At 43.7% G+C, this 18,808-nt stretch overlaps 3 protein-coding genes across 4 annotated transcripts; 1 reads left to right on the forward strand and 2 right to left on the reverse strand.

The window, feature by feature from the left end:
- Nucleotides 1–94: 94 nt before the first annotated feature.
- nfs1 (NFS1 cysteine desulfurase) lies at nucleotides 95–7,905 on the reverse strand. The gene is made up of 13 exons (XM_069150166.1): nucleotides 7,557–7,905; nucleotides 6,108–6,184; nucleotides 5,853–5,969; nucleotides 5,399–5,482; nucleotides 4,923–5,075; nucleotides 4,728–4,821; nucleotides 4,516–4,650; nucleotides 3,920–4,077; nucleotides 3,701–3,806; nucleotides 3,183–3,264; nucleotides 2,993–3,076; nucleotides 2,268–2,357; nucleotides 95–2,105 (listed from the first exon to the last, which is right to left on the reverse strand). Exons 1-13 carry the CDS (start codon nucleotides 7,660–7,662, stop codon nucleotides 2,042–2,044), a joined length of 1,350 nt encoding a protein of 449 aa, XP_069006267.1. The 5' UTR covers nucleotides 7,663–7,905; the 3' UTR covers nucleotides 95–2,041.
- Nucleotides 7,906–9,168: 1,263 nt separating this feature from the next.
- On the forward strand, nucleotides 9,169–14,827 carry cunh6orf89 (chromosome unknown C6orf89 homolog). Of its 2 annotated transcripts, none has more exons than XM_069150178.1 (8): nucleotides 9,169–9,320; nucleotides 10,114–10,407; nucleotides 10,536–10,701; nucleotides 11,543–11,691; nucleotides 12,241–12,392; nucleotides 12,940–13,075; nucleotides 13,221–13,344; nucleotides 13,761–14,827. In XM_069150178.1, exons 2-8 carry the CDS (start codon nucleotides 10,201–10,203, stop codon nucleotides 13,841–13,843), a joined length of 1,017 nt encoding a protein of 338 aa, XP_069006279.1. In that variant the 5' UTR covers nucleotides 9,169–9,320; nucleotides 10,114–10,200; the 3' UTR covers nucleotides 13,844–14,827. The 2 variants fall into 2 exon arrangements, with proteins under 2 accessions (XP_069006279.1, XP_069006287.1); XM_069150186.1 differs by having other exon boundaries at nucleotides 10,114–10,389.
- Nucleotides 14,828–15,431: 604 nt separating this feature from the next.
- Nucleotides 15,432–18,320, reverse strand: LOC138199043 (WD repeat-containing protein on Y chromosome-like). The gene has a single exon (XM_069150947.1). The coding sequence runs from the start codon at nucleotides 18,318–18,320 to the stop codon at nucleotides 15,432–15,434; it is 2,889 nt and encodes a 962-aa protein (XP_069007048.1).
- Nucleotides 18,321–18,808: the final 488 nt, after the last annotated feature.

Genomic DNA, 18,808 nt, shown 5'->3' on the forward strand with positions numbered 1-18,808 from the left:
TTGTATTGATGCGTATGTTTTAGAAAAGTAACATCTACTTTGTAACCACAAAAAAACAAAAAAATACAGAAATGAAAAAACAAACGCACGAAAATTTGATTGCATAATCATGAAGCAGCAATTTATTGAATAATAATGTGTAGAGAAGAGTAACAGTAGAGGACAGCGGCAGGTGAAGTTTAATAAATATGACAGAGGCGCAGACTACATCCGAGAACACGATGCAAGACTTTTAAAAATCCTCCCCGATGATGTGAGGGTGGTGTTAAAATTAATTTTCAGATTCTCATCAAAAACCTCAAGACACGTGAGGTGCCAGAAGACTGGCGAGAGCTCTTTTTTTTTTTTTTAATTTTTTAAATCTAAAAATCTAATTGTCCCTTGTGGTCAAATCAGGGCTGCAATCTTGCTGAGTGTTCCAGAATAACAGAATAATAATGCTGCTAATACTGTTTGACAGGACATTTCGGTGGGAACTGCTGATCAGACACTGAAACATTGATTTTTAATCAGTGTTGAACACTGAAAGACAGAAGCACGACAGAGACAGAGAGGATAGTGTATAACCAGCGAACAGTGTGCGAGACTCGAAGAATCATCACCCAAAATGAGATTAGCAGTTTTGTCTACCACTAAAAATGTATGGTATCACAAAGCTCGGTCACATTTCACCACAGTAACTGGGGGTAGGACGTCACATCAACGTCAGACCTTCTCAATCAACATCAGATCAATGCCTGTCAACAACCCCCCGCAGCTGACCAATCAGATCACAGGAAAAACTGAGCCAATCGTTTTTATACCGAGTCGACATAAAATGACAAATTACACAGATGCTTGTCGGAGAAGAGAATCATCTGTTTAAATTAGAGTGCACCACACAAACAGATGAATTAATGATGTTTAAAGCTGCATATCAATTGTACACTCTTAACAGGCTCAGTAAACTATAAATTCCAACATTAAACATCTTTTCCTTCTCGTGTGTGAGACGGCTCATTCTGCTGAACGCCACTTGGTCTCGTCTCGGTAGTATTATTTCCCTGCAGGTGGCGCTGTTTCTTCTCATATCAAGTAGTCCACTCTTTGTTCTGTACTTGATCGGCTGGAATTGAGACGCCTGGTTTAGAGCTGGATTAGTAAACAGAGAGTAAACGGGGCAACTTCATAACAGGTCATCAGTGAAGCGAGGTAACCCAAAAAGAGCCGTGCCACAAGGACTAACTCGACTGCAAAATGTCACACTGGGCGAGACGGGTTGAATAAAAACCTTCCGTGTCAGATTCTACCGAGTGAGACGTGTCAGATTGTGAGGTGGACGCCCAAGGATACAAAATAAAAAAGAAGAAATAAGAGAGCAAAGACACATCATCAGCTACATCAGCTTTTTTTTTTCACCTCCATCACTTAAATTTGTGCGTGTATGTAAATTCCCCCCCCCCTCCAAAACTTTATCCAGAAATGTCACGTGCAACATATTGCGCTGGCTGGTGTCGTCCGCATCATTATGTGTTGAATTCTGATTGGTTGGTTTGCTGCAGCAGCAACGCTGAGAACTTGGTCCTGAACCTCTATCTGATGATTTATTTACTGAATGTGGTTCTTCGGTTCGTCAAAGTTCCAAAACTGTGTCTCACGGCGAGTTTCACCGTCTCAGATTGACAACTAAGACTTTTTTTTTTTTTTTTTTGTCCCGAATGTCAACTTGCATCTCGGACAGCCCTAAAATCGTGTCACAGCCTCCCGACAACTTTTCAGTCGAGGTACAAACGTAACTTGTTGAGCAACGGAGGCTGACTGATGCGCAACGGTAAAAATATAACAAAGATTGCTGCGTGTTGGTCAAATCTCTGAGCAACATCTCCTGACGGAGCAGCTTCTACACAGAGACGAGTGCTATACGGCCTACAAACAGACTTCAAGTCGGACAGGAAGTTTGTGCGTGTTTGTGAGCAGGAAGAAACAGAGGGTCCGTCCAAGAACTTCTTGGGAACCATTATCGTCGTCGGCAGCTAGGAAGTGGACAGGAAGGGGGAGGAGTCTAGTGCTGCGCCCACTTAATGCTCTTCAGGTCGATGCCTTCCTGAACCATCTCCCACAGGGGACTGACAGACCAAAAGAGAGAGGGAGACAGAGGGGAGGACGTGTTATCGGCTGTTAACCGTAACATGGCGTTCACTCGTTCATGCAAAAACAGGCAGAGACGCGTGTATCAGACGGAGACGTATCGTGTATTGATGTCCAAAATAAGACGCAGCTGAACTCACCTCATCTCTCGGAGTCTGATGACCTGCTGGATGCATTTTTCTGCCGTGTAGTCGACTTCTTCTTCTGTGGTGAACCTGCCAATACCGAACCTGCCAAAGAATCCAACACAGGAGGAGATTAATCAGAGAAGAGACCGAGAGAGACGACAAACAGGAAGGCGGCGGAGAATTGTCTTTAAGCTGCGGATGTTTACCAGCCAGCCGAGTGCAAAATAAAAAAAAATAAAAAAAACTCTTCCTTTCTGTGAGTCTGTTAGAGAATTCAGTTGTTGTACACACAATGAACCACTAGAATACATCAGGATGAGGGTCATAGTTAGGATTATGAACAGGTTTATTATGCGTTCACTTATTAATAATTATGCCTCGTTGACGACAACAGCCAGATTGTCAGTCTGTCTGTTCTAGTGAATTTAATATCTCACCTGAAAGGAAATTCTGCAAATTTGTCACAAACCTTCACTTGGTCATAACAATGAATTGATTGGATTTTGGCGGTCAAAGGTCACTATGACATCACCAAACACATTTTTGGCCATAACTCAAGAATGAATTAGCTAATTGTGACTAAATTTCACACAAATATCTAACAGGATAAAGTCATTACACGTTATATCCAAAAAGGTCAAAGGTTAAATTTAATATTCAAGACTGCAATAAAAAAAAAAAATACCAAGATCATTGGCAGTGTGACCATCAGGATTATGATCAGTGAATGTTTGTACCTGATGGAAGAGTGCGCCAGATCTTCATCTGCTCCGATCGCTCTGAGGACGTACGACGGCTCCAGAGATGCAGACGTACACGCACTGCGCACACGCACAAACACACACACACACACACACATATTCAGTCATCTTTAAAGGTGTACTAATTTATACTCATCGAGGTTAAAGTTCAAAGTTTGTGTCTGACCTCCCAGATGAAAGCGCAACGTCCTTCAGGGCCATCAGCAGACTCTCTCCCTCCACATAGGCGAAGGAAAGGTTGACGCAGCCTGAAAACACACACACACACACACACACACAAAAATGCACACATACACACTGACAGTCAGAGAAGTCATCTAATACGGAGCTCCAACAGAAACCTCGGTCATTAAGTGTGAAGACTTCAGTGATGTTATTTTATTTTCTTGTTTGTTGAAACTCGGGAGCGCACCAGTGTTTTTTGTGCAAGAATTTCATCCCTGTGTCTGTGAGTGTGTGTGTCTGTGTGTGTACATGTGTATATCTGTACATGTATCTGTGTGTGTGTGTGTGTGTGTGTGTACATGTGTATATCTGTACATGTATCTCTGTGTGTGTGTGTGTGTGTGTGTGTGTGTGTGTGTACATGTGTATATCTGTACATGTATCTCTGTGTGTGTGTGTGTGTGTGTGTGTGTGTGTGTGTGTGTGTGTGTGTGTGTGTGTGTGTGTGTGTGTGTGTACCAGGGTAGCGTTGTTCTGGATCTCCATTCATGATGACGTCAGGAATGCCAGACATGATCTTGTTGATCATACGATTTGCCAGCATGGACACTCGGTGATGATCATACTACACACACACACACACACACACACACACACACACACACACACACACATTAAGTCTTGTGATATTTAGGTGTGTTTTCTGAGTCTTGTGATGTTTCAGTGTCCGGATTTCACCTCCATTTCCTGCTGGGCGATGCTGCAGGCGGCTCCCAGCCCGACGGCCAGCGGGGTGGGGACGGTGCCCGAGCGCAGCCCCCTCTCCTGCCCACCGCCGTTCTGCAGCGGCTCCAAGCGCACACGTGGCCTACGGCGCACGTACAGAGCGCCCACACCTGCCCAAAACAAAACAAAGCAAAGCAAAACTTTGTTTATAAAGCACCTAATTAGTTCCCGGTAGAAACATGTGCCACCAGGGAAGTTGGATCATCAAAATGATGTAAATATAGAAAATAAAACAACAGATACAAGTAAGCACAATCAAAATAAATAGATGTGTTGGTTAAAATCTGTCAAAGGAATAAAAAGAATCAGTAGCAGGTTATAATGATGGGCGGGGCCATAATTATCTCCATATAACTACCTTGAACCTTTTTGCTCACTTTTGTTTTTAATGTTATGTTGTTCAGTATTCATACTTTGACTGCAAAATGTCAGTAAATTTAGGCCTTTCTGGTTTTAGACTATTTGCATAAACAGTTTGAAATGAGTTAAACGGCCGACCTGCCTCATCGAGCAGTTAAAGCGATACCGGCTGCTAATGCTCGGCTAACCTTTGGGTCCGTAGATCTTGTGACCGCTGATGGACATCAGATCGATCTTCCAGTCAGCGACGTTGAGGGGAATCTTTCCGACAGCCTGAGCGGCGTCGGTGTGGAGGTAGACGCCCTTCGAGCGACAGATCCGACCTGCGGGCGGGGAGAGTAAAGTTCAACGAATCGATTTGCTTTGATCAGAACTCTGAATTTGGCGTTGCCATGGTTACCTATCTCCTTGATGGGCTGCTGGACTCCGATCTCGTTGTTGACGGTCATCACCGACACCAGCGAGGTGTCCGGGCGGATGGAGGCCTCCAGCAGCTGAACACAACGGACGCAGTCGTTAACGTTACACAGTGAACTTCTTTCTGCGTGTTGGCCGCGTGTACACGCGTGTGTCTGTGCGCTCGCTGCACGTGTACCTCCAGGTCCAGCAGTCCGTTGGTCTGGACCGGCAGGTAGGTGATGCTGAATCCCTCGGACTCCAGAACTCGACACGAGTCCAGCACACACTTGTGCTCGGTCTGGGTGGTGATCACGTGACGCTTCTTGGCCTGGTAGAACCTGGCCACGCCCTGCAGGAGACGGAGGAGAACTTACTGTTGCTGTACGCTCAGCATTCGCCATCTCCTCCCATTTACATCCTTCAGCTTTATTATAAATGTTTTCATTCTGATCTTCATGCATGTCTGGCCTCTACTGTATTTGTATGGGTGTTATCATTCTGCTTTAATGTATTGTCATTGTATCTTATTATATCATTCCTGCATTGACTTTGTTTTTGTCTTTACAGTGTGTTACAATCTGCTCCGGACACGTTCCCATTCTGTTACTGGGAAAAGGAGGTGGAGACAAGTTGGTGGAGAGCAAGTGATGAAGATGAGGAGCAGAGAGCGACCTTGATGGCCATGTTGTTGGACTCCGTGGCTCCGCTGGTGAAGATGATCTCTCTGGGATCGGCTCCAACCAGATCAGCCACCTGCTGCTCAGAAAGAGACCGACGACACACAGTCAGTACATACAAATTCAACATAAAAGACTTTACGCATTAACCACACACGGCACTGTGATGAAAGAAGTTGTTAAAACAAGACTCGGTCTAAACCAGGTAAATGGCTGGACTGTGTTTTAAATCGGAGACTCTCGAGGAGTAACTTAACCAAGAGTGGAAAAGCAGTGTTTTGCCGCCCTCTCTGGTAGATGCGATCAGAAATGTGCTCTGCTGAACTTGTAACCCCATAATGATGTCACAGAGCACGCGCGTGCATCACCGCAGGAAGTTCAGCAACGAGATTTACTCTGTAAGAAGTTCATATTTTGGCTCTTTGTACAGACTTTGAGTGTCTCTCTACCTTCCTGGCGGTCTCCATGGCGCTCTCGCTCTCCCAGCCGTAGGCGTGTGTTCTGGAGTGAGGGTTACCGTAGTAATTCACCTGGTACGGCAACATGGCGTCCAGCACCCGGGGGTCCTAAACACACACACACACACACACACACACACACATTAGACTTTAAGTGTAAATACGCCCGAGTGTAAATCTCCTTCTGACTCTGACATCATCGGATGCAAAGCGTGTAACCATGGCAACGCGGTTGTTAACAGTTACCATGGGAGTGGTGGCCTGGAAGTCCATGTAGAGGGGGCGGAGCTCATCTTTGTCCAGTTCCTGTTTCTTGATCAGTTCTGCGCCACAAAACAGTTTTCAGTGTTGACGTTAACTTCACAACGTATTAGAGCGGGTTTTTTTTTTTTTTTTAATACCGCAGAGATTTTAATTCAATACTTGTTTTGCAATTTTACCAAAAAATGGAACTGATCGAAAACCCCGTAGAGACTAATGAAATAATCCAATTTAATCCACGCAAACTGGACACAACTGAGTAACGGAAAATAGATTAATTTAAGTTTAACTCACATTCCTCTCTCGGTTTTTTTTAGAAGAGAAATCCCTGAAAACAACAGCTGGATTTCCTCCCGAGTTTAATGAACTCCGTATGACTCTGGACTAAAATGCTGAGTCACAAATGTGTATCCGGCAGATCAGGAGGTATTGAATCATTCGTGTTTATACAGCCAAGCAGAGGAAACTGTCAAGCTCTGATAAGTGGGCACTGAATTAGGTATCGCGTTACTAAACATATTTGTATGTCAGAATGTTATTATCTTTTTATTACATTTGACTATTTTTGCTGATTTTATCATATAAAACATAAATAAGACTGAATTTCATAATAATAAAAAAAAAATACAATCTTCCCATCAGTTTATTATATTGTAATATAATATATTTTTGTACCTCTCGACTCCTCTATTGTGAACAATGAAGCACTAAATTGGGCATTTTGTCCCCTTGTACGCAGAGTACTCTATAAGGAATATTTTTACTGCATTGCTGTGATAAAAACCTTAAAGATGATCTGATTTCAGTTTCATTAATGACATCATTTGGTAATGACCTCAATCTCTTTGGTATTTTTGGACTAATTGAGGATTAGAGCCTGGATTTCCAAATTTTATGACTACAGAAATAGCTGACATTTTAACTAATATACTACATTACATCAATTACATACAATTTACATCTACTGTAGTGTTTTAAAAAAAAAAAAACGTTTATTTTGCTTAGAATATTTCAGATATTCACGTTTAATAATAATAATAATAATAAAAATTAAACCTGGAACAACAGAATGTTTAACATCTCTACATGATCAAATTAATTAATTGTTAAGCAATTAAAAAAAAACACTTTAAGATATTTTTTTTTTAGTCAGGAAACTATTTCCTGTTGGACCTCGTGTTTTTAATTTATTTAATTGACTTCTGATGTATTATTTCGAATGATGTTTCTAATGACAGACAGCTGACAGCGGTCTGTCATATTAGATGTTATATATATATATATATTACATATATATTTAAATGTTTTTAAAACTCATTTCATCGGTGTTGTGAAGTTTAGCGTCCTTCCATAACAAAACTGCGTCACTTTGGGATTAGCTCCGTGCTAGCTGCTCTCGGGAGGGAGATAAAACACGCCGGGGCTCCTCGTTACCTTTCGGCCGAGAGCTGGTGACTGTCCGCTCGGAGCCACGCCGGAGAGGGAGCCACGGCGCGGGCCTCAGCAGCCTGGAGGACACGGTCCTGCCCGAGGAAAGCATCTGGTTCGGATCGGACCGTCTTCACCTGGAGATCCCCTCGCTGACCTTCGTCAACAACACCACGTTTTTTTTTTTGTTTTTTTTTATCGAAACCAAAACCAAAACGCAGCGGCGTGAACCGGGTTGAGACCAAGTTGGACCTGCTTGGTTCCTGCGAGAGAAAAATAAGTTTAAACAGAAAATATAAACGCGAGCGGAGTCTGAAGCTTTGCCCGCCTGTCAGTTACGTCCAGGTTGCACCAGAATCGGTCAACGACATCAATTCACAAACAATAACATCGACGACTTCCGACTTCAACTTTCAAAATAAAATGTATTTCACGACAACGAGGAAAATTTTATTTTTATTGTTATGTCATAATAACCGGGCTTCAATTTTTTTTTTTGTTTATTCTGTATTACAGCTCTAAACTAATATTACTGTAAAATAATTTGGGCGACTAGGGAGTCCTTTTCAGATATCCTATATATATATACTGTGCATTTTATATTTTATATTTTTTACTGCTATTTTATTGCTTTTCTATTATTCTATTATTATCTTATTGCTTCTGTATGCTGCTGCAGCAAAAAAATGTCCCCTCGGGGATTAATAAAGTAACTACCTAACCTAACCTAACCTAACCTAACCTAACCTATTTTGAAACGATCGCCACAGACATAAATGGATAAATATGATTTATATACAATATGTTTACATTTCAGGAGTCACTAGATCAAGTTTTCACTTTAAAGTTAAGTAATAATTGATTATATATATATATATATATATATATATAAATCAATAAGAAATTGAGACACAATCAACAAAACAGACAAGTGCATTGGGCGGTGGAATAACTGAAGAAACAAATTAAAGACAGAATCCTGGTAAAAACTGAGACAACATTTGACATAACTTATTTACTTGTTTTAAACTTTATTGTTTGTTTGACAGCTCTATCTAATTTGGAGTTTGTTTCTCTGCAAACTTGACTGCATTATCTGCAACTTGACGCAGCTCCGTGTTGTCAGTTAAGTAACGGAAACAAGGGGCGGAACTTCCTGTAAAATGCAGTGCTCTCATTGGACGATCTGTCTTATTTTGGTTGTTTCAGGGCGGGACTAAGGTCTTTTCAGTTTTCTGATTGGCTATTGAAAGATGTTTACGAAGCAGCTTTCATAAACATGAAAGATGTCACCTTTCTCCACAGATTGACTACTTTATCAGTTGCTTTTGGTAATATCGTCGAATAAAAATGTGAATTTTACATGCGAACGTACTGGAAGACATGTTGAAATGTGCAAAATAAATTCAAACATCAGAAAATGTGATATACCGTCAATAATATGAAACAGAAATAAGAAAACGTATTACTAAATCGCAGAGAGATTAACGATGTCCAGAGAGATTTTTTTTAATTTAAAATAATTACATTTTCCGAATCCACACTCCATACCAGGTGGTGGCGGTAGTGAGCTACGTTTTTGTTTAACAACCGCGAATAAACCAGACGAAGAAGAAGATGTCCGTGACAGCTATGCCAATAAGCTCGTGAGCTAGTTCCTTTTTTTTTTTTATGTATATATATAAATATATATATAAATATATAAATTTATTTTAGAAGAAGACGTGAGAAACGGAGACTTCCCACCGCGGCGCTGCATCTCAATTTGAGGTGAGGGCGTCAGTTTGTGTCTGTTCGTAAATTGAACCGTCTTTTTTTTTAAGGCTGGCTAAGACGAGCTAACCTGTTTTACTTTACTGTTTTTTTAACAACGTTGCTTTTTTATTTTTATTTTTAATTTTATTTTTATTTATTTACTTCATTATATCACACGAGTAGAAATATACTTTACTGGAAGTACCGATACAGCAAAGTAAAAAAAAAAAAAAATACTCCTTTTACAGGCAAAATTCATACTGAAGTAAAAGTACATGTTTTAGTAGTAAAGTGTAGTTCAATTATATTAAAGTAAATAAAAAATAAAGACTAGTTTGGTGCCTTTGACTGATATATTATCAGATATGACGTCATTAGATTATTGATACTGCAGCATCAGTAAATATTATATATATATATATATATATATATATATATATATATATATGTATTATTATAATAATTTGTGATGGAGCCTCACAAATGTACTTTAAACGAAATGTACTTTGTTATTTCCACCACTACTTCTTTATACTCCTTTCTGTCTCTTCGCTGCCATAAACAAACGTTGTCTATTTTTTGTAAATCTTAACCCACGCCTCGACGTTTTTACTGACACGAATTAGAACAATCAAATCAAACCTCCAGCGAGATTTTCAGTGTGAAAAACTTTTACTGTCGGTCTGACTTGTCGGATCATCGTTAAAAACACGACTAAGAACTTCAAAATAAAAAGATACAACCAGCCGATAAGGGCGAGTTCAGCTTCCCTAAATATTTACATTTAACATCTTGGATATTGTCGCAGGTGACATCATGGTCCTGCGGCCCGACACGGCTAAAGACCGACGCGTTTGACCAAGAAGAAGAAGCCGCCGTTGCCGCCGCCGTCGTCATGGGGACGACGATGAGCGAGCCGTGTATCTACGACAAACTGTCCGAGAGCATCGACATCCTGCGCCAGTCGGGCTACCGCTACGGCATGTCGGAGAGGGAGATCGAGAGGTTCATCAAGCAGGTCCTGGAGACCAACGAGCCCAGAAGAGAGCCTCCGCAGTTCCCCATCCTGAGAGCCACCATCAAGGTGAAAACACACAACAAGGTGCAGGTTAAAGGATTTAGTCCGTTATCGCTGTTAATTAGTTCGACAGGCTGCGCGTGTGAACGACTTTTAAGTGTCGAATCTAAGACGGTTTTTTTTGTGTTGCGACGCCTCTGTCGTCTGTGCAGTTTGTGGTGGCCGTGGGCTTCCTGCTGGTCGTCGTGTTAGCCTTCACCTACCCCCAGAACGCCCCCCAGCTGGGCCTGGTCAGTCTGGGCTGTTACAACTGGTCGTCCCCTCTCAGCCACGTCCGCCTGCTCTCGCTGCCCATCGCCAAGAAGTACAACCTGCAAGGTCTTTATTTCCATCTTATTTTCAGCATCTGTTCTTTCTCACACGTGCACAAACAAAACAAAACAAAACACAGATTATCACCAAAGAGAAGGTTTTTGGTTCAGAGTAGAAACGTGTACAACAGCTGCGATGTGCCAATCCAGAGAAGAAATGTGTTGAAGTCGCTGCATCCGTGGAGGAAAAGCAAAATAAGACACACAGACTCTGATTCGCTGAAGTGCTAAAAAAATCTCTTTCTTATCTAACCAAACATGAACTCTTCTGAATTTCTGAACTTATCTAACAAAGCGACCAAACTTACGATCACTGGAGAAGTTTTGTCAGCTGCAGATCAGCTGCTGTGGTGTCTTTACTGTTCACTTCCTGTCTGCGTGTGACGCGTAGACGCCGACATGCCGGCTGAGATGAGAAACATCATGTTTTACATTTCATCAAAAGATCTTTTTTTTTTTTCTTACTTTTAATGATATAAAAAAAAAAATACTAACATTTCAAGATTTAAAAGTTCAGTTCAGTTGGACTAAGATAATAAATAATGAATCAATTATTATCAATCAATAACTCATGTGGGCAGATATACCATGTTTAAAGCTGAAAACCTTGTTTTTGTTGACCTCCAGCAGTCTGTGACATCACTGCTGAGCACATCTCTGACTCCACCTGCCAGTCAGAGCTTGAAGCTTCAAACCAGAGGGGACAGTGACGCAGCGCTTTTCACCTGCCGACACACCTGCATGTTGTTTTTAGTGACAACAGATGAGGCTGCCTGCCAGTCATTTTAATAGTGTGTGTGTGTGTGTGTGTGTGTGCGTGTGCGTGTGCGTGTGCGTGCACGCTGCAGGTTTCCACGAGTGGTGGAGTGCCGGCTCCCTCAGGCAGAGTCTGGTCAACTGTTCGGGGTGTGCCGAGATCTCCTCGGTGCTGGAAGTCCCAGAGAGCCTCAGAGGGACCGTGGCTCTGCGACGGGGGCCACAGCTGGTCCTGCTGAAGGTCAGAGGTCACCGCAGTCGGGGGCGGCCGTCCAGACGAGCCTCCCCATGTCGCAAACTTGGTTAACAAAAGCCGTAAAAACATAAACACCCCTTTTTTTATACTTTTGTTTTTTATATTGAAGCTTTTTTTTTTTTTTTTTTTTTTGATAATCTCAAGTTTATATTGTGTACATCACTTTTAATTATTTCAACTTTACTTTTGATAAATCAGGGTTTTTCTGTCAGTTTGTTTGCTGCCTTTTAAAACGGTTGCCATGAGCTACAGCTTGTGTTGCTCCAGAGAAGAAGCTAATTAGTTTTCTTCCTCCCGTGCAGCCAGATTGTCTCACATCATTTCTTTAAAAGATGAACTAACAACCGATTTTGTACATCTTTAAAACTATATTATCGCTGTTGACTTCTTTTTTCTTTTTGTTTTTTAATCCGTCTGCTCTGCTACCACCCAACGATGACGTGGTATGAAAAGCATTAATGTGTTATACACGCTGCTTCCCACGACCCTGTTTTGTTCACTCTGGTTTCCGTCTGTTCGTGCTGTTGTCTGCAGGGCGGCGAGTCCCTCAGCGTCCAGCGGCAGCAGCTCGAGGAGCTCTACTTGGCCCACTCGGGCTCCATGTCCATTCTGCTGGAGGAGGACGACGGTCCGCAGAGCTACAACCTCGGCCTGCCTCAGGGACCCGCCAACTTCACCCTGCTCTGGTAAACATCTGCATTCAAAGTAAAAGTCCTCATGAGTCCACTGATTTCTCCCAATGCAGCAGTCAGACTGATTCACACTGTTTAATCGGGTCTGGTCGGGTCCAGTCTGACAGCTCTGTGTGTTCATGAGTCTGTTTTAGAGGGTCTGATTGTGTCGGTATCTGCTCTGATCACATGCTGCCTTGTAAAAAGCAGGAGAATCGATATTTGAGAAATTCGGTAAAGGACTGACACGAATTCTTTTGCCCATATATTGAATTTGCTGAAACATTATTTTGTTGTGTTTAGTGTTCACGTTTTATTTGTGGAGCTCGAGGTGAAAACGAAACCTTTTCTATTGTAAAAGCAATTAGGAGAAAGTTTTCAGATGATTGTACCTGCAGTCTCGCAGTAAACCGCTGTCTTCACATTAAGATGCTGTCATTGTGTTGAGTATCGTCAGGGTTAGCCTGGATGAGTAAACGTTTGCCAGATGACTCGACTGATGAGATCAGAATTGATCTCAGTTTACGAGACAGTGGTGCCGAATACCTTTTTTTCTCTGCAGGAGGTTCAGCTCTGGCACCAGGGAGAAGGTGTTGCGGTGGCTCTTCCCAAAGGCTGAGCTCTGCCCCCTGCTGGACAGCGCTGGGACCATCCTGCAGCGCTGCCTGGTCACACACAGCACGAACTCCCAGAGCAAGGTGAGTCCAGCCGAGACCGGACAGGAGACGAGAAGTCACCACCAGGATGTACCGACGTTTTTTTTGGACTCACGATAAACAAATTAATAAAACAGCACAACACACAATGCAAACCGGTGGTTCAAACTTGCTGTGTGCGTTTCAGGGCGTCGGGGTGCTCGGCTGGCTGGTGGTCGGCGAGGGGCTGCCGACAGTTCGAGTCCTGCCTGTCCAGCGCTGCCAGAAACACTGCAGCTCCTTCAACCTTTGGCTGACGCCGGGAGACATGGGTAACACCTGCTGCGCCTCAGGACCACCGACACACAGCAACCTCACACACGAACAATTCCCTTTTATCTTCCTTCCAAACATTAATACAAAAACAAAAAAAAATATTTGGAGAAATTAACATTTGGATATACAGTTCTTGAATTGAGTTTTGTTTATGGTTTTCCATTTTATGTAAACCACAATAGTTAAGTTTGACGCACAAAACAGTAAGTTTGTGGAGACAGCTCGTCATTTAGGAATTTAGTTCTTGAATAGTATTTTTCTACCTTAAATACATTTTCACTGTCTTCCCATAAATGTCAATTGTATTTACTATATTGTGTGTATAAATTCATGCCATGTGCACAAAATAAAAGAAAAAGAAAAAAAAAAATCACGTCACGTCAATCACTGATGATGGTTTTGACCTTTGCAGTGTACGCCGACCCCCGCTACTGGCAGATGGAGCTCTTCCCCGGCCGAGGCCAGAACATCATCTGCGACGGGTCGGCCTTTTAACCTCCGAGCGGAGCGGCGTGACCTCGGACTGGGGCGCGACGCGCAGATCGGCTGTGAATGTTTTGAGTTCGTGCGGAGGCGTTTCGGAGCTCGTCGGCCTTTCTGTGGCTCCGCCCACTGATGCCTTACAACCCCCCCCTCCCCCCCTTCTCTCACTCACACACACACACACACACACACAGAGAGGTCTTTTTCCTGGAAACCGCCGCTGCCAACTTATTTCCTGCAGCGTCGCAGGATCGAGGTCGGAGGATTGAGAAGCGACTTTCTGACTTTTGTGCTTTAGTTCAACAGCTGAAATCACCTCTGTGCTCGTGCCATAGCTTGACGCAGATCTCCTTAAAACAACTCACGACGTCGCCGGGCGTGTCCGTCTTTCGGACGTCACTCACCCCGGGCGGGTCCGGCTGTCGTGCTTCACGGCTCTCCTCCTGGTTGGAGAGTCAAAAGTAGTCGGATTTAGAGCGGACACGTCGTCCTGTGGCTGAACTGACCCTTTAACAACCAGTCACGGCACTAACTTACCACACGGCATCAGGTAGGAAACGTTTCCCTTTTAATTTGGATTATACAGATAACACAAAGCTGCTTCTCTAATTTCTCTGTCGGTATTTATTCTTACGACTGTACATACGTCAGAACATTAATTTTAATAATGTGTTGTAACATTTTCTTTTTTTTTTGATCATCACCTGCGAGTACAGACAGAACAATGGAGGATATATTTTGTGCATAAATCGAGGTTCCCACGGCTCGTTAAGAAGTCAAAATGATATTAAATCACTTCGCCAAAGTTAACGCTTGTCAAATCGAAGTTTCTGCGTTTTGAAGACACTCTCTCTAATCTTGTTTTAGCGTTCTGTAAATCCCACAATTTCTCAGCTAAAACAAAATCAGGGGGTCGACCTTTTCAAATGTTCGCTTTGCATATTGAGATGTAATAGTTTTATGAGAAAATTAAAACTCGTCATGTATTTGCGTCCATCTGCCTGTGCGATTTGTTTTGTTTTTGAAGTCAAAAGGGTCGTCGTCTTTCAACTGCTCGTTTCACTGAACAGTTTCACAATTTACCTCACGATTGCATGAAGGACGGCGAGAGAATACCGCAGAGAAAAATCAACAACTACTGACAATTTGTTTGCACAAGTAATTTAAATAGTGTTTAATGATATGGTCAACATTTGAACAAGTTTAAGGTTTGTTAAGAAAACCGGTCAAATCTGAGACATATCCAGGTATCTCCATAAGATAAGATAGATACGACTTTATTAATCCAACAGCGGGGAAATTTTGTCGTCAAAAAATTACAAATACGTATACAATAAAAATTAGATAGAGAAAAAGATGTTTTTTTTTTTTTTTGGAGAAAAAGTAAGACCAATGAATAAATACACATACACACACATATAATCTTTTTTTCCCTTTACTCTTGAGGTTACATTTGGAAAAAAAAAAAAGTGGGTGGGGGGGTGTGTGTACGGGACGTTTCTTTTCTTCTGGAGTGAGTTCGTAGTTAGCGGGGCCTTCGGTGAGCGGTGGCGGTTTCAGTGTCGGACCTCGTGCTGTCAGCTGGTGTGAACTCGTATCTTCAGTCATCGAACGCATCCAGTCCAGCTGCTTCCTTTTTATACCTTTTACTAATTTCGTCTCTCTCTTTCAGTATTTCGTCTAGTCTTTTGATTTCCGTCTCGTTCTTTTGCGTGAATGCGTTATAACGCTGCATGTCCGTCTGTATTTCCGCGGCTATGCGATTTCTCCCTTTCTTTTGGTCATGGAGATCTGATGTCGGCTCGGTAATTGCCGGCTCTTCCAACCGTACGGTTTCCTTCTCGGGCGTGAGGGGTCTGTCGTCCTGCGTCTCCGTAACCTCCTCTTGAGCTTTTATCTGTTCGGCGTCCCATTGGTCTCGCCTCAAGATGCCCATGTAGCCGCCTGTCTTTGTCCACACCTTAATGTTGTAATTCAACGTTGCGGTAATGACGATTTTAAAATAGGAGGCCCATACGATGCTGACCACCTTCGATCTGTGAGCTTGCCAGGAGCGCAACAGTGGAGGTGGAAGCAGTGACACTTGCCTCCCTTGAACATTTTCAAACGGACCGGTGTCCGCCTCCGTTTTGAAGCCATAACTCTGAATGTCCCACATAGAAACGTGCCCGGTGCTGTGCCCGGTCAGCAGCGTGTAGTCACCCGGGTCAGTTGTCATGGAGGTAATCGTCGCGCCGTCGTCCTTCACGGCTTTAAACTTTCCTATGAGCCCTCCCTTGATTTTCATGGACCAGGCGTAGACGTGGCCGTCCATGGTGGAAAGCATCGTGGCCGTGTCGATGTCATTCTCCCGGGACTTCAGGCATAGGATGTGAAGGTCGACATCCACGCTGATCTCTTCCGTCACGTCTGAAGACTTCAATCTCCTGTCGCCGGTTTTAGGGGCCACGCGAACCACGTGCCCTTGATCGTTCTTTCCTGCCAACATCGCCCTGGGGTTCTCGTTCATTCTGATGCAATAGAGAACGTCTCTGTTTTTTAAGTTCCAGACCACGACATTTCTGTCGCAGGACACCGTCATGAGCGTGGGCTCGTGCAAATCCATGGAGACGACGTTGCACAGTAAGTGGTGCGTCAAACACTGGTTGTTGTTTCCTTCCAAGTCCAGGTCGAAAATCTTCTCCGAATTCTGCGCCGAAACGTACAAGCGCTCGCCCCTGCAGATGACACCCGTCACCTTGCTCGGCACGGTGACGGAGAGGACGTCGAGCTGCAGCGCGTTGTTGAAGTTCCACAGCCTCACTTTCCCGTCCTGGGAAACCGTTATCAACTTGCGTTGCGGTTCGTCAAACGCCATGGTGGTGAGTCCCGCGGTCGGGAGCGTGAACTGGATGGTGATTCGCCCGGTCTCCGTTTCCCACACCACCACCAGGCCGTCCAGGCAAACCGTGACCACCTGCTTGAAAATCCGGTGATAGAGCATGCAGCAAATGGGCTTGTCGTGGGAGGTCAGCTGACTTTTCAGAACGTCTGTTCCTCTTCCGAGGGACCTCGCTATGTCCGTGTTGGCCAGGAACAGCTCGTTGTTGTAGAAGTCGTAAAACATGCTGGTGATCGGCGAATTGTTCATGCCTTTGATGTCGAAACTCTGCAAGCAGTACCACATGTGGTCGGACCAAACGCGTAGGTTGCTGTCGGCAGAAAAAGTGATCAAGACCTGGTCTTTGGGGTTGTATACGATGCGGGTGATGGCGTTTTCGTGTCCTTCCAAGTTATTGTAAAGTTTGATCCCGGGCTTCCACGTGCGTAATACTCCGTCTGTACCGCCGGTGACAATGTTCTCCGAGTGGTTGGAGTAGTCCACGCAGGTGAAAAACTCTTTGTTGACCTCGCTCGTGTAATCTGTCTGGCTGACTTGGGGTGGGGACAATTTGTCGGGAAAGATGAGCGTGACAATGGTCATCTCTTTGGACGACTTGGAGCAGATGCCAAACGACCCGAGGCCCGGAAAGCTTTGAATGTGACCGCACGCCTCGTCGAAGATGGAAAGCCGAAGGCTGTAAAAGTCTTTGGAGGGGTTCGTCAGCAGGTGCGAAACGTAAGCAGTCGCGTGATCCCTCCGAGGGTCCTTGTAAAACGCTCCTTTGTCGAAGAGGCCGTTCGACTCGACGTCGTGGGAGATAAACACGGACAGGAATCCTTTTGAGTCGCAGAAGGCGAAGATGGATTTCTTATTTTTGCACCAGTAAGACAACGCAGTCACTTTGTGGTCTTTTTCCGTGAGAGAGTACTTGATTCTAAAGACATCGACTAAGGTGCCGAAGTGGTAGAAATACATTTCCCTGTCAGAAGAAGAGACAACCAGCTCTTTCACTTGTTTGATGTACAGGACGTCGCTCACCTCCATTTTCCTTCTGTGCGTGTAGGGCAGCCTTCGTTCGTCCTCACGCAAGTCAATTGGGTGCGAAGACCTAAAGTCATTGGACCAGTATTTAAGTATGCCGTCTGCGGTGATGGTGACGTATTGGCGTTTTCGGTAAGGGCTGACTTTACCTGGTAAATTTTTGTTGAAATTCCCTTCATCCATGGCGGCAGGGCACAGAAAACCAACAATCTTTCTGTAGTCATTGAGCGGCACGATGGTCACAGGTTTGGGAAAAAGTATGTTGTTGAAGTCCAATTTCTCGGACGCCTTTTCTTTCTGCCACACAAAATGTAAAAGCTCCCCCAAGTCCACAGCTCCGTCGCAGTTTGTGTCAATCATCATGTGGAGGGCGAGAAGGTGGTCGAATGACACGCTGCTGTATAATTTAACCATCGCCTCACAAAATTCGTCGATGTCCAGGCCGCCGCTTCCATCGGCATCGGCTTCGTGGAATAACGCCACAATTTTCAACGTGTCTTCAGCGTTGAACATTTGTTCTATCGCTGTGGCGTTGGCGGCTTCGCTGGCGGCCGCGTCCTCGTCCTTGGGCAGTTCTTCTTCCATCGCTGCTTCTGTATCAATAACCAGCTCAACGGGAAATGAACAAATGCAGTGAGAGCTGAAGTGTGTCGAAGAAGATGTTTGAAATGAGGAAAGTCTACGGTTCCTCTGCTTCTCCCTGCTCTCAATGAAAAGTGGGCTTAAAGCATTCTGTGACATCACAATTGGGTAATGGTGGGCGTGTCCAATGTCATGTGACGGAGTGTTTAGGCTCCGCCCCTCCCCTCACAAGAAAACATTCCAAACAAAGCAAAAGTTATTCAAATCATAATAATAAAGTTATTTCCTTTTCTGAATTTTATATATAGATATATATATATAGATATATATATCTATATATATATATCTATATATATATATTTACTGGAAGTACCGATACAGCAAAGTAAAACTAAAAACCGCAGACTGTCCAGGAGTGGCCTGATGCTTTGATCCAGGTCTGGGAGGAGATCCCTCAGGAGAACATCCGTGGTCTCATCAGGATCATGTCC

Source organism: Embiotoca jacksoni, unplaced genomic scaffold, assembly GCF_022577435.1.
Source record: "Embiotoca jacksoni isolate LCO1_2020_lvr unplaced genomic scaffold, fEmbJac1.0.p SCAF_1, whole genome shotgun sequence".
In the NCBI taxonomy this organism is placed as follows: domain Eukaryota; kingdom Metazoa; phylum Chordata; class Actinopteri; family Embiotocidae; genus Embiotoca; species Embiotoca jacksoni.

Coding starts and splice junctions, on each gene's coding strand:
- nfs1 (XM_069150166.1), bottom strand. CDS start 7,662: ATGCTTTCCTCGGGCAGGACCGTGTCCTCCAGGCTGCTGAGGCCCGCG. Junction 5,483..5,852: donor CCATGGAGACCGCCAGGAAG/GTAGAGAGACAC, acceptor CTTTCTGAGCAG/CAGGTGGCTGATCTGGTTGG. Junction 2,358..2,992: donor CTGGCGCACTCTTCCATCAG/GTACAAACATTC, acceptor ATTCTTTGGCAG/GTTCGGTATTGGCAGGTTCA.
- cunh6orf89 (XM_069150178.1), top strand. CDS start 10,201: ATGGGGACGACGATGAGCGAGCCGTGTATCTACGACAAACTGTCCGAG. Junction 12,393..12,939: donor GCCAACTTCACCCTGCTCTG/GTAAACATCTGC, acceptor TTTTCTCTGCAG/GAGGTTCAGCTCTGGCACCA. Junction 13,345..13,760: donor GCTGACGCCGGGAGACATGG/GTAACACCTGCT, acceptor TGACCTTTGCAG/TGTACGCCGACCCCCGCTAC.
- LOC138199043 (XM_069150947.1), bottom strand. CDS start 18,320: ATGGAAGAAGAACTGCCCAAGGACGAGGACGCGGCCGCCAGCGAAGCC.